The sequence below is a fragment of the Heloderma suspectum genome, chromosome 2 (assembly GCF_057233095.1).
Source record: "Heloderma suspectum isolate Gila_16-S chromosome 2, 16-S_ref, whole genome shotgun sequence".
In the NCBI taxonomy this organism is placed as follows: Eukaryota; Metazoa; Chordata; class Lepidosauria; order Squamata; family Helodermatidae; genus Heloderma; species Heloderma suspectum.
In genome coordinates, this window is record NC_139459.1 from 330,725,249 (window position 1) to 330,738,011 (window position 12,763).

Below are 12,763 nucleotides of genomic sequence, written 5' to 3' on the forward strand. Positions count from 1 at the left end.
CCATCTAATGGTTGTGTAGTGGAACATATAAAAAGGCAGAGAAAGTCCCCTCCCCTGTTAAAAATATATATAAAGGAGCCGACCTTAATTCCAGAAAGAACCCAGAAGCAGAAGCCTCAGTAAAGTGGCAGGTTAAAAGCTTCATGTAGAAAAGCCCTTTCTCTCTACTCCTGAACTGTTCCTTGCACTCCAGCCTGGCATCTCCAGCTTCCTCTCTGATATTTTTGTTTGGATTTTTCAGCATCATTCAAGCTCAGTAGTCCAATATGAAATATCACATCTTTCCGTGCAAGCTTTCCTCTTCTCATATACTTCCTTTGAAGGTACATAACCTTGGCTTTCTCTTTGAGCCCTCTCTCTCCTTTGTTCCCCATACTCAGACTGTAGCCCGGTCATGTTACTTTTCCCCTTACAACACTGCAAAAATAAATAAATAGAGGCCTTCCTCTCTTTCAGCAAAAACTCTGGTTCATTCTGTCTGGTATCATTTCTCACCCATACTACTGCAGTCTTCTCCTCTCTGGTCTTCCATCATCTCATGTTGATTCCTTCACGTCTCTCCAGCACTCTGCTACCAAAATCCTTCAGTTCTTTTGTCACTCTAATCAGGTGATGACCTGCTTAAGTCCCTGTGCTGGCTTCCTGTCTGCTCCTCACCTTCAAAGTCCTCCATGGCCTTCCCTCCTTATCTCTCCACTCTGATATTCCAGTACATCCTGGTCCATGATCTTAACCTGCATCTCCACCCCCATCCCTGTCTGCGGGTCTTTTGATCTTTCAAAAGACTCCACTCCTTCTCCCTAGCTGCTGCATATGCTTGGAACTGCCTCCAAGAATGCCTGTGCAATCCCACCTCTCCTACTTCAAATCCCTCCTCAAATTATTACAATGTGTTCTTTGTCTATCTTTGTAACACACCCACACACCCACTCACGGAACACGTTTTGGGACTGTTAACGTAGACTAGAGTCACTGTGTGCTACATTAGGAATTCCAGCACTCAGGTGGGGAAGGAGTGAGGATACAACAAGTCAGACTTGGGAGTCTTTGAATATGTGGTTTATTTCAGAACTGGACAGAATATTTACATTGATAGCGTTCAGATGGAACTGACCATTATTTGTTTATATCTGAAGAGAGATAGGAGTTGGGCAAAATAAGAAATGAAGGGGCTTGGGAAGGAAAGGAAACAGAAATAGCTTCTGTCTGTCTGTCTGTCTGTCTTATGCAGTTACTGTGAGATAAATAGGCATGGAAAGTCAGCTTTGTAATCAGCGTTGTGCTTGCTGGGTGACCTTGAACAAACTGTCTCCCACACTCTGTTTATATTCTGTAAACTGGAATAACAAACTGACCCAAATGACTTCACATGGTCAATGTAAGAATGAACAATATTGTGAAGGGACAAATGAAGACATTTTAATTCATGTAAACTTACAGTACGTTTTGGCACACAACTGACTCCCCCCCCCCCGCGCTGAAACAATGGCCTTTTAAAAATATCAGTCAGTACAACTCTGCTTAATGTATATTCTTCATATTGCAAAATATGCATTATTCTGGTGAGGGAACGTAACCTTTGTAAGGTGTCAGGCATAAAATCTATAGAACAGTGGTTTCCAAACATCTTTCCTTCAAAGCGATTAATCTGTTGAGGAAACTGTGCGTCTGCCACAAAATTCCTGCATCTTATGGGGATTCTTGGGCAACATCTTGGACACAAACTCAGTTTGTGCAGGCATCTGCCCAAGTGTTACATGTGTCACATTGGCCCCACACAAACTGAGAGTGTGTCCTAGAACACATGTTGAGTGAAGGTCTGGAGGGGGGAACCCCAGGGTTTCACAAATACAGCTGGCTGTCATGACCACCAAGAGACTTCAGAGGCAGAGTCCTCAAGTGGCAGCAGCAGCTCTGAAGAGGAGACAGACTCACCCCCCGTCTGTCCTGAGTAAGCCCTCAGATCCTGCATCCTGTCCCCCTGAACCCCAAGAAGATTGGACTATGAGGAGTGGACGTCAGACTCATCCGAAGAGCAGCAGCAACCTGAGAAGCATTCCCCACTGAGGGCAGCTCTGCACCAGCCTAAAATCCTGCATTTAAAAAGGGGCTTTGTGTTTTAAATGCAGGATCACAACCACTCCCCTTTTCACCTGAGTCCTTTCCTCCCACCCCCCCCCCCGCCCCTTCTCTCAGTATCTGAGTCTTCCATTATCTTTCATTGATCTCGCTCCTCTTCTTGCCGGCTTTTCCTCTTTTCACGGAGAGAGCTGAAGCAGAACACAACGGGGTAATTTGATAGCTCATTATCTGCAATCCCTTTAAAAATGGAACAAAGGGCATTTAGTGCAGGAGACATCTTGAATGATCACTGCGTCATGTAAAGAGCCCGCAAACTTCTGTGAAGGAGCAATCTCAATCGCAGGATAAACGCTCCATGTGAAGAAGCCCTGAAGTTGCCCTCAATCCAAATCTCACCCCTTAGAACAGTCTTCTCCAATTTGGCACCATCCAGAGGTGTTGAACTACAATCCCTGTCATCCCCAGCCAGCAAGGCCATGCTGGTTGGGGATGATGGGAGTTGTATTCCAACACCTCTGGAGGCTGCCAGGTTGCAGAAAGCTGTCCTAGAAGAAACCAACAACTGTAGAAAAGGCACTGGCCCTTTAAACTGGCCAGATGCAGCACCTGTGGGATGGAACTTCCAGACCAACTCTCTTGGCCAGAACATAAAACTCTGGCAGTTGCTCCGGCAGGCCATTGCTGTTCACCCAGCTGCAGGATTCCTGGCTGTGGCTGTGGAACAGCAGTTTCAGTTGTGTCCATAGTTCTGACCTTGCCCTCAGGTCTGGACAGCTCTATCTTACAGCTTTGCCTCCTCCTGCCATCTTGTCTGGGCTGTCGCCTCCCTCTTATGGTGGAATCCGTGATGCCCCAAGACACCAGCTCCTCCTTCAGACCCTTGCTCAGAGGTGGAGCTGGGCCAGTGGGTGCAATGTTGGGGGTGCAGCTAGCAGTGCGGCCTTGCAACCCTTTCATTGTGTGGAGACCCTTTATGTAGATAACATGAGAAGGGGACTAGCTTGAAAACCATCAGCAGCATCCTCATATTTGCATGCTGCTTTTCCATGGTAAAGCTTACAGCAACATAAACACTAAATAAAATCTCACAATAAAATATGGCAACATTTCTAAATAATTAACAGTTACAAGTCCCAACAAGATTTAAATAATCATACACATAAAACACCTCACATTAGTATACACTAGGATTACGCAATCCAATAGTAATTATGCTAAGGTCAAACAAAGGAGAAATACACAATTCCAAACAGCAAAGATGGCCACAGGAGCAGCAACTTTTGTAGCTGGAGTCAGTCAGTCAGTCAGTCAAGGCTCTGACCTCCCAGGCCAGGTGGACTGAACCAGAGAAGCAGGAACAAAGACCCCCAGCTGGATGATCTCTAGGCCTAGTAAACCACAACTACAGAAAACTGGTGGTTCATTGTTATGTAGGGATAACAATGAACCACTGATTTAGGGGGTTGGGTTGCGAAGCGGAAAGAGCCGAAAGAAAAATGCTTCCTTTCAGAGGCCCCCACCCAGTTTCCTTTGTTTTCTGAAGCCAGCCTCTGCCTAACACCACAAAAGAAATGGATGAAAAGGAAGTTGTGCATGTTATTGCATTACTTTAACTAGTATGTCACACAGCAATCTTAGGCAACGCAAGTGGGAAATTCACTTCTTATGATTGGGTGTGGAGCCCATAGTGTGGCATACATGTTCAGAAAACGAATGCCAGATGGAGTGCACAATCCAGCCAAATTTCAGCATTCTAAGCTGCAGGATTTCAGTGGTTGATAATTAAGCACGTTTTCCAGAGTGGGTGGCTATGTCAGTCTGTTGCAGCAAAATCAACAAAGGGTCTTGTGGCAACTTATAGAACGAGGCTAGGGAACGGAATTGGTGATGGGAGGGGGCAAATGTCTCTCCACTGAGCCCTGCATGTGCTGAATGCCATCAGTTGCCATGCCCACTAACATTATCCAGTCCCCAGCCAACGCACTAGCTGGAGCTCCTCCAGCTAGCTCCTTGGCTGGGTCCCCAGCTTTGCCACGTGTAGGCTTTTCCCAGTTGAGGAAAGCCTGCGCACAGCAAAACCACCCTGACTGAGGTGCCAGCTGGAGACACGCTTCTCCACCCAGTGCCTTGGCAGCTTCACCTGCACAGAAACTTTCCATATTGGGGAGGATGCAGTGTAGTAGCTAAAGCACTTAGCACACAGCTCACCCCCCCCCCATTTGAGCAGGAGAGCAGCATGCCAAGGGGATGCTGTTTCCAATCACTGTTTGGAAATAACAGTGGAGATTCCTTTCCCTGCTACCCCACAGGGGGTGGAGCTTAGGAGAAGGGAGGGCTTCAGGGAAAGGGAGGGACTGTCAGGGTGGAAACTGAGCCCATAGAGCCCCAGAGCAGTTCTGATTCTGAGGAGGAGCAGCAATCCGTGGGAGAGGAGCTCACTCATCTCTCACAGGCACAGCGGCAGGTTCCTTGCAAGAAGAAAAAAGGCAGGATGTAACAATAAAAATACAAAACCGAGAGTTGAAACTGCAACCCAGTTGTAGAAATTATAAAGTTTTGATCCTATTAGATCTTATTGGTGGCCTTTGATACAGCCAACTATGAATTTTTGGTGATATAACCATAAGACTAGATAGGTTTTCACAGAACTTGTATGAATGTATCTATGTACTTATATTCCCCCATGTCTATTTATTTATTTATTTATTAAAATTTATTATCCCACCTTCCTAAAAAAAAAAAAAAGCAAGAGTGCTCATCATGGCAAACAAATCCAAAGATCTAAAATAATAAATTAAAAATGTGAACAATTAATTAAGATGATAAAGTCTTGGGTGCTAAGATAAGTTACATTAAGAAAGTTAATGGAAGGAAACTTCCCAACCCCTTCTCTGCCCTGTAGCCATATGCTCCCTGCAAAAGCCTCTCCAGAAGGTCGCATGGCCCTCCTGAAGAATGTGGGATGGGGGTGGGGAGAATTTATATAGGGTTGGATCCAGGATCGGCTGTCCGCAAGAGGAAGGGACCTTCCGCAAGAGGAAAGGCTCCACTTGCAGAAGGTCCCTCCACCTGATTTGGGGGGATACCCACTTCCCCCCATACCACACACAGCTCACCCCACTCAGCAGGGGTGTAGCATTTTCAGGGGTCTGGAGGGACTGCCATGGGAAGAAGAGGGCAAGGATGTCCCCTTCCACCAGCGCAGTTGATCCAGCTTGAATCTGGATTGAACCCATAGATCTTACATACGTTTTAACTACGGTTGTAGTAGGACACTATATTGTGGATTGATGCGCAGAGAGATGGACTTGGGGGTGGGATTTAATACTTAACATTTCAGACTATTCATTTCTTTCAACTGTCCCTGACCTGTGACATTTTGTATGGACTGTTACATTACCCCCCCCCCACTTTTTTTACTATTAGTTCTCTATTGAGATCTCGCCAAACCATACAGTGTTTGAGATTGATCATACAGGGACAGTTTCTACAACAGAGTCCTTCAGTTTTGAAATGAGGTAAGTAGGAGTATGCTTTATGGTTTTATTTTGAATTCAGTGAATATGGGTGTTCAAAATGGTGAAAATCCCTTTTTTTTCATTCAAAATATTTTCTGCTCATGGTTGGGACAGGGGAAGAAAATGCACCTGCAGGATTTATTTGAAAAACTGGAGAGGGAAAGAAATAACGAGAAAGAAAACTGATTGCCTTTTCACTGCCATGAATTAGAACAGTACAAGGTCCAGTTTTCCTTTCCACCATGACCTTGCATTCATTCTGGCTCTTGTGTTATACCAGTGCAGGCTGGTAGCTCTGATGTCAGTGGGGTGGTGACTGTGTTCTGGGTTTCAGTCAGAACTTCTAAAGCACCTTTGATAGTTCCTTTAGAGTTCTGAGTGGTTCTGACTGAGACGCAGAGTGGATGCACTGCCCCACTGACATTGGAGCCACCAGCCTGCACTGCATTATACTGCTCACCCGAGTTGTCTCCTTGTGTGAATATTGTTTTTCCCAAGTCACCACTGAGCGTATAACCAGCTCTCAGAAATTCAGGATACCTGTGGCTGATGAGGGATAACAGAATGATGGGTGTATTAAAGCACTATATAAACCAGCCTTCTACAACCTGGTGTCCTCCAGATGTGTTGGACTGCTACTTCCAATGGCCATGTTGACTGGGAATTTTGGAAGTTCCCAGCCAACATATCTAGGTGGTGCAGGGATGGGAAAGGCTGACAGAAAGCACTCTCTGGCTCTCACAGTGTGAGTGTGAGAGTTCCACATCATCTGATCAGGCCATGTGACTTCACACTATAGTTTAGTCCAGATGAAAATCAGGATAGGTTGGGGAAGGACATCAAAGAGATGTTTTAAAAGGGAAGAGAATAAAATAAAATAGAAACATGAACCTTTGCCAAAAGCTTTAAGAAAAGCCAGTCCATATGTACACAAAAACATATTGAAATGTTGTTTAAATGCCTTTTAAATGGTAGTCTGAATAAATTAGTATAACTATTAATGGAGAACTTGTAGGAATTCAGTACAAAGTCAGGGCCCAAGTATCCTCTTTTGGGGCCCGGTACAAACTTATAATACAGGCTACTTCCCACACACATTTCATGATTCTATCCCCTATATACGATCTCATGAGTCATGTTGAAAAGATTCTATTTTAATTCTGAAATTACCTTTTTAAGTTTCTGAAATTATACCATGGCCTGCACTGGGGCTTTTCCACCATGCCCTTGAACACCCACTCCCTTTGCTGTTTTTGTTTAACATGACATCCAGCCTGAAGAAGAGCCTCACAAATAGATCTTGCTGATCTATTTTGGTCCTAGTTCGTTTATTGCCTAAACCGGACTGCACAAAGGCCTTGTCTGTTTTGAAATACTGAAGTGTCCTTTTGATTGGTGTCCTTTTGCTTCCTCTAGTTCCGTTTGTTTAACCTCCTTATGTTCCTGGCTTCCTAATTTCTCTTATAGCCTGACATGGCAGTATGATGTGTGTGAAGCAGACACTGACCTGGTTCACACGACACGACACCTCTTGAGTTAAACAACCCATGGGCTGCCATGCATGAGTGAGAGAGCAGAAGCGCTGCCTGCAGGGTGCCCGCCACCTCTCCTTTTACTCAACAACCCGTGAGTTGCTTAGCCTGTCATCTGAACCTGGGCCGCAAGGTTGTTTAGGGGCTAAACCACTCAGCAGTTAGCCCATGGCTTCCCGTTGGGTTAACCACTGGGTTATTTAGCCCCTGAACAATGCTGCAGTCTGGGTTTGGACAACACGCTGAGCAGCCTATGATGGAGCTGCTCATGGGTTGCTGAGTAAAAGTGGAAGTGGCTTCTGCTTTCTCCTGCTTGTCCCCAACAGCCCATGGATTGTTTAACCCATGGGCTGTTGTGTTGTCTGAACTGGCCCATTTACTCACATACATTTTATGGTTTTATGACATTTACTCCCAAATATCGTATAATATCAAGCGATATATAAGTAGCATAAATAAACAAATAACATTTGGGACCCGGAAACCAGCACAGGTTCCCACTGCCCCTGGGTCCTATGGTGCTTTGTCCTTCCCATCAGTGGTCCCTCCCCCCTGCCCCATGCACAAAGAACTCTGGGTCTGGTAGTTCATAAGAGGCATTTACATAGGGAATCACAAACCTCTCTGTCTCTCGCACTCCAAGTCCTAATTTAACTGCACAAGCACACTGCTTCTGTTCTAGAGAAAAGCCTGGGCCATCAACTCCCTGTTCTGCGTCTGATTGGCTCCAGTAAATCTCCCAAGAACTAGGCAGGGAAATAAGTGTCCATAGATATCCTCAGGCATAGGGAGGCTCATTAATTCTAATTGCCTCAACGCTGACCTCACTAGCCCTTGCAGGATGCAACAGGGTTATATCAGCATGTTAATAAGACTGCTGCATTCATTAGCCCTTTCCCTCTACCTGCATATTAACATTGCCTGGTGTTGTTTAAAACAGAAGGTGTGTCTTTTTTTAATCATTTCCTGCCTGGGTGATTTGGAAAGAAATGAACTTGTCTTGAAAAGTCTGTGTAATTCCCCTCGCTCCCTTCATTTTGTCTAGCAAAGGAGGAGAGAATGCTACATAAATGTTATCCAGAGAGCTCTCCATCCTGTTCCCAAAGAGACTGCAGAACTTTCTGCTCAGCCAGAGGAAACCTCTTAATTTAATTATCCACTTTTTAATTACAGGCATCGTTGTTTATCACCGTGGTTTTACTCCAGCATGTTAAAGTGACAGCTGAAGCCGCCACTTGCTGTACCTTACACAGTTAAAAAATAATGTGAGATACAAATTTTCAGCCCTGGAGCGCTCTTAGTTAGCTATGATTTAGCTAACTAAGACAGACAAAATTAGATCAGGAAATGGCATTATAGTGAAGGGGCAGACAGATGCTCAATGACACCTTGGGCTTTCTGTGGCATGGCAGATCATTTATTTATTTAAAATATTTTTATGCTGCCTTTCTGCCTCACTAAGGCAGTTGAGGTGGCTCACAAAAGGATAAAAACCAACCAATAAAACAAATATCGGGAAGCTGGACAAGAACTGCACTCTCTCTTTAAAAAGAAGATAACAGGAACAGGAAACTCCTGTCTCCTCCCAGATACAACTAAGTTCAGTGCCACCTAGTGACTAGGTGAGAACTTCAAAGGGTTAACAGCCGATCGACAAAGACCCCTGCTAAGGGTCAGTGAGGGTTTCTGGAACTGCATGAACATTTCCAGCTCTGAAGCGCTCCACTTGGCAGCTGTTGGAGGACTATGGGAAGGAGAAAAACATGGGGGTGGGGGAGCCAGAAGACTAAGAACAGAATAGCATAGTGCGTACACACAAAGAGAAAAAGGTTGGGTTTGCCACGATGGCTTGCACTGGGGGGATGTATGGCTAAGGCAGAAGGAGTGTGGTTTGGGGACAGAGCTGCAGGGTGGATTCTGAGGATTGGCAGGATGGATTAGGCCCATGGGCTGGAGTTCTCCACCCTGAACTACATCATATAATGACACTATCCACAAAAGAGCAATGCAAAGCAAAGAGCAGTACATAAATAAATAGGAATCTCAAGCAGCAGGGAAGTTTTTATTTTTATATATATATATATATGAACTTGAGCACACTCCGGGAGAGAGCGGAGGACAGGAAGGCCTGGCGTGCTATGGTCCATGGGGTCATGAAGAGTTGGACATGACTGAACAACTGAACAACAACAAAACACACACACACACACACACATATATATATATATATATATAATGCCAGCCATGCACCGATCATTGCAAGGAATAACAAATAGCCCAAAACAACTGTGCAAACCATCAACCAAAACAAAACCTTGGGTAAACAGGTCAGCCTTCACTGGTCGCTGAAGGATAGTAAATTAGACAACAGGCAGATCTCCCTTGGGAGGGAACTGTAATCATGGTAGATTATTTATTTATTGAAGGAATTTACACGCCACACATCAACAAGTTCGCAAAACCACTGAGAGCTCTCTTCCTGATAGCCACTTGCCTCACCTCCAAAGGCAGGGGCAGCAAAACAAGGGCCTCCAAAGACAACCATAGGTGTCCTGTTCTTATTGGAGGAAGTAATTCAAGTGCCTGGCCCCGAACTGTTTAGGGCTTGGAAGGTTAAAACCGACATCTCGAACGGTATCTGGAAACGAAACTGAGAGCCAATGGAGATCTCTTAACATCGGTGTGATAAGTGCTCATTCCAGCAATCCCCTGTCAACAACCAAAAGCCCCCGCCCCCCCATTTTAAAACTAATTACATTTTCCAGACACTTTTCAAAGGCATCCCCAAGTATTATGCATTATTGTAATCAAGCCTGGTAAGACATAAACAAGCCTGAGCTCAGTTGAATAAGGCTTCACATAAAGCCCCCTAAATCTGTTCAAAAAACTGGTTTGAAAATTCAAATCTCCCTGATGCCCATCCCATGTTCTGCTTCTCCACTTACTGGTACATTTTGAATTAATGTGCATCCAAGCTGTAGACCTCTGTAGGCTCCTAATAGATCCTGGAATAGATCCAAGATCACCAGATTCTCAGCGGAGCTCATCAGATAACAATGTGACAAGAAGAAGATATAATAAATATTTCACATTGTAGTACATTGGAAAGGCAATTATTATTTCTCTGTGCTTGTGTTTCGTTTTTGTTGCTCATAGCTATTCTGTGATGGTGACAGTGGCTGATTTAGAGGGTCTTTCTGTGAATGGATATTTAAAGGTGTTTCTTGTGCAAGTAAAGTACAGTGACCACATTCTTAACTGCACGTAAGTGTCTGGAATAGTGTTCGTATATACAGGTTGTGCATGTATGGGCTTTGTATAGATTATAGTCTCACTCCACCTCCTGGAGATTTGATGGTGGTATGAAAGAGCTATTTGTTCACTGTGGGAACACATGTTGATTTTTTTCTCTCCCGCTATAGTTTTTTCTGGTCAAAAAAGTTTCACAGAGTTTTGAAAAATTACGATCACCTGCAAAACCTGTTTAACCAAGGACAATAGTGAGGCAAATAACAACAACAACGATTCTATCATACTGTATTCAAGACTCTTATTTTATTTCATTTATTTTATTAATTACACTTCTATGCCGTCCAATAGCCAAAGCTCTCTGGGCAGTTCACAACAATTAAAACCACAAAATACATAATAAAATACAATATAAAATATAAAAGTTTAAAATAACAGTATAAAAGTACAAAGTGAAATAAAACCTGCTAGCAATGCAGAGATTTAAAATATAATAACAGATTTAAAACAACAGAGCTAAAAGACTAAAATACATGGGAAAATAAAAAGGTCTTTACCTGGCACTGGAAAGAACACAACATAGGTGCCAGGTGAGTCTCTTTGGGAAACTCTTTCTACAGTCAGGGTGCCACAACAGAAAAGACCCTCTTCTTGGTAGCCACCCACCTCACTTCCTTTGGCAAGGGGTCTCCGAGAAGGAGCGCTGAAGATGATCTTAGGGTCCAGGCAGGTACATATGGGAGGAGGTGATCCTTCAGATATCCCAGCCCCAAACCATTTAGCGCTTTGAATGTTAATACTAGCACTTTGAATCAGGCCTGGACATGGACTGGCAGCCAGTGCAGCTGGGAAATTACTGGCATGGTATGACCACGTTGGCCAATCACCATTAACAGTCTTACTGCCCTATTTTGGACCAGCTGAAGTTTCTGGACCATTTTCGAAGGCAGCCCCACATATAATGCATTGCAGTAATCCAGATGAGAGGTCACCAGAGCATGGAGAACTGTAGCTAGACTGTCTCTGTCCAGTTAAGGACGTAGTTGGTACGTATATCAGCCTGAGCTGATAAAAGGTGCCACCGAGTCAACCTGTGCCTGTAGTGACAGTTCTGGGTCTAAGAGCACCTCCAAAGTAAGACTCTTTAAAAAACACGCACACCTCTCCACAGGAAATATAAACTGCTTTCTGTCAAGTATAGAGGGCTATTATGTACTCCCACACCATATTTCATACAGGCATTTCTGTTTGGGAACAGAGGTAGTATGAAACTCTGAAAACGTCACATCAATATCCCATACCCTCCGCCAAACCCTCTGCTTTAGTCATGAATCTCTCCTTACCTGAGCTCCTCAACTAAGTGAAGAACAATGCTTACTACAAGTCTGAGCTTTCAGCCTGGAAGTCCTCAGGTCAACATTTACATCATCCCAGACCCCCGCCCCCATCCTCATTTTCTCAGCTTCAATATGGGAATAATAATATTGATGTATGTTACTGGGACGGCTGAGGTAACAGTCCCCTAGTCCCCATGGAAAGTGTGAACTGGTCACTAGACATATACAACTGGAGCATTGATTTTGTTACTGACAGTGTATTGCCACTCATTTTTATTCTTAAAAAAAAGGATTTTAAGAAATATGCTTATTATATTGAACATCACCTTCTCTCTTTTTGGAAAGTTGCCTAGTCCACTTGGCCAATAAAAGGAAGGAAGGAAGGAAGGAAAGATGGAAGGAAAGATGGAAGGAAATCAGTGAACATGGCAGGGTTTTGATAGTGGTTATCAACAGAACAATCCTACAGGGCATGATGGGGAGATGAAAAGGTGGGCAAACTATCTAAACTATCTCATCTAAATCCCTGCCAGGCAAAGGCTGCCAGGACTAAAGTGAGAGAGCAGCAGCATTTTTGCTTTCTCCCTGGCCATTTAAAAAAATGAATTCTCTCCCATTGCTTTTCATTGGGGGCATTAATCTACACTAGCTCACGACTGACATAGATCTACCCCTGGTTTGAGAGTATGTCTGGGGACTAGGTACGTGTCTAGGTACTGGTTTATAGCTGTGTCTGGGGACACCTCCCTGCACACACTTGGCACATCTCTCCCTCCCCCCCCTTCTAACGTTGGAGTTCCAATGTCAGAGAATAACCAGCCTTGGAGGTTTCCATGGTGGCAGGGAGGAGGGTTCTGATGTAGGTCTCCCTTTCCAAGAGTGGACTCCTCTCTCCACCTTTGGAGGGGGAGGGTCCTGGGGTGCCCTCCGAGGAATCATAGGATTGCAGTGTAAGGATTCTGTAACAAGAAATGGTCCTTGGATATGTGATTTGTGGTTCAGGAAGAGGATCTAATACAGGGGTGGCTCTCCATATGTTGTTGAA

At 44.4% G+C, this 12,763-nt stretch overlaps 2 protein-coding genes across 2 annotated transcripts in view; one reads left to right on the forward strand and one right to left on the reverse strand.

Annotated features, from left to right (window-relative positions):
- C2H3orf49 (chromosome 2 C3orf49 homolog) overlaps positions 1-598 on the reverse strand; it is a 49,858-nt gene extending 49,260 nt beyond the window's left edge. The window contains exon 1 of the mRNA XM_084840487.1: positions 496-598. The gene's annotated coding sequence lies outside the window, so the exon portion shown is untranslated. The remainder of the gene's footprint in view (positions 1-495) is intronic.
- The window catches only part of LOC146355045 (cadherin-related family member 3-like), a 41,210-nt gene that overhangs the window by 5,079 nt on the left and 23,368 nt on the right, over positions 1-12,763 (forward strand). Inside the window, exons 2-3 of the mRNA XM_084829836.1 lie at positions 5,509-5,600; positions 10,289-10,396. Coding sequence (XP_084685962.1) covers positions 5,509-5,600; positions 10,289-10,396 — 200 coding nt within the window. The remainder of the gene's footprint in view (positions 1-5,508; positions 5,601-10,288; positions 10,397-12,763) is intronic.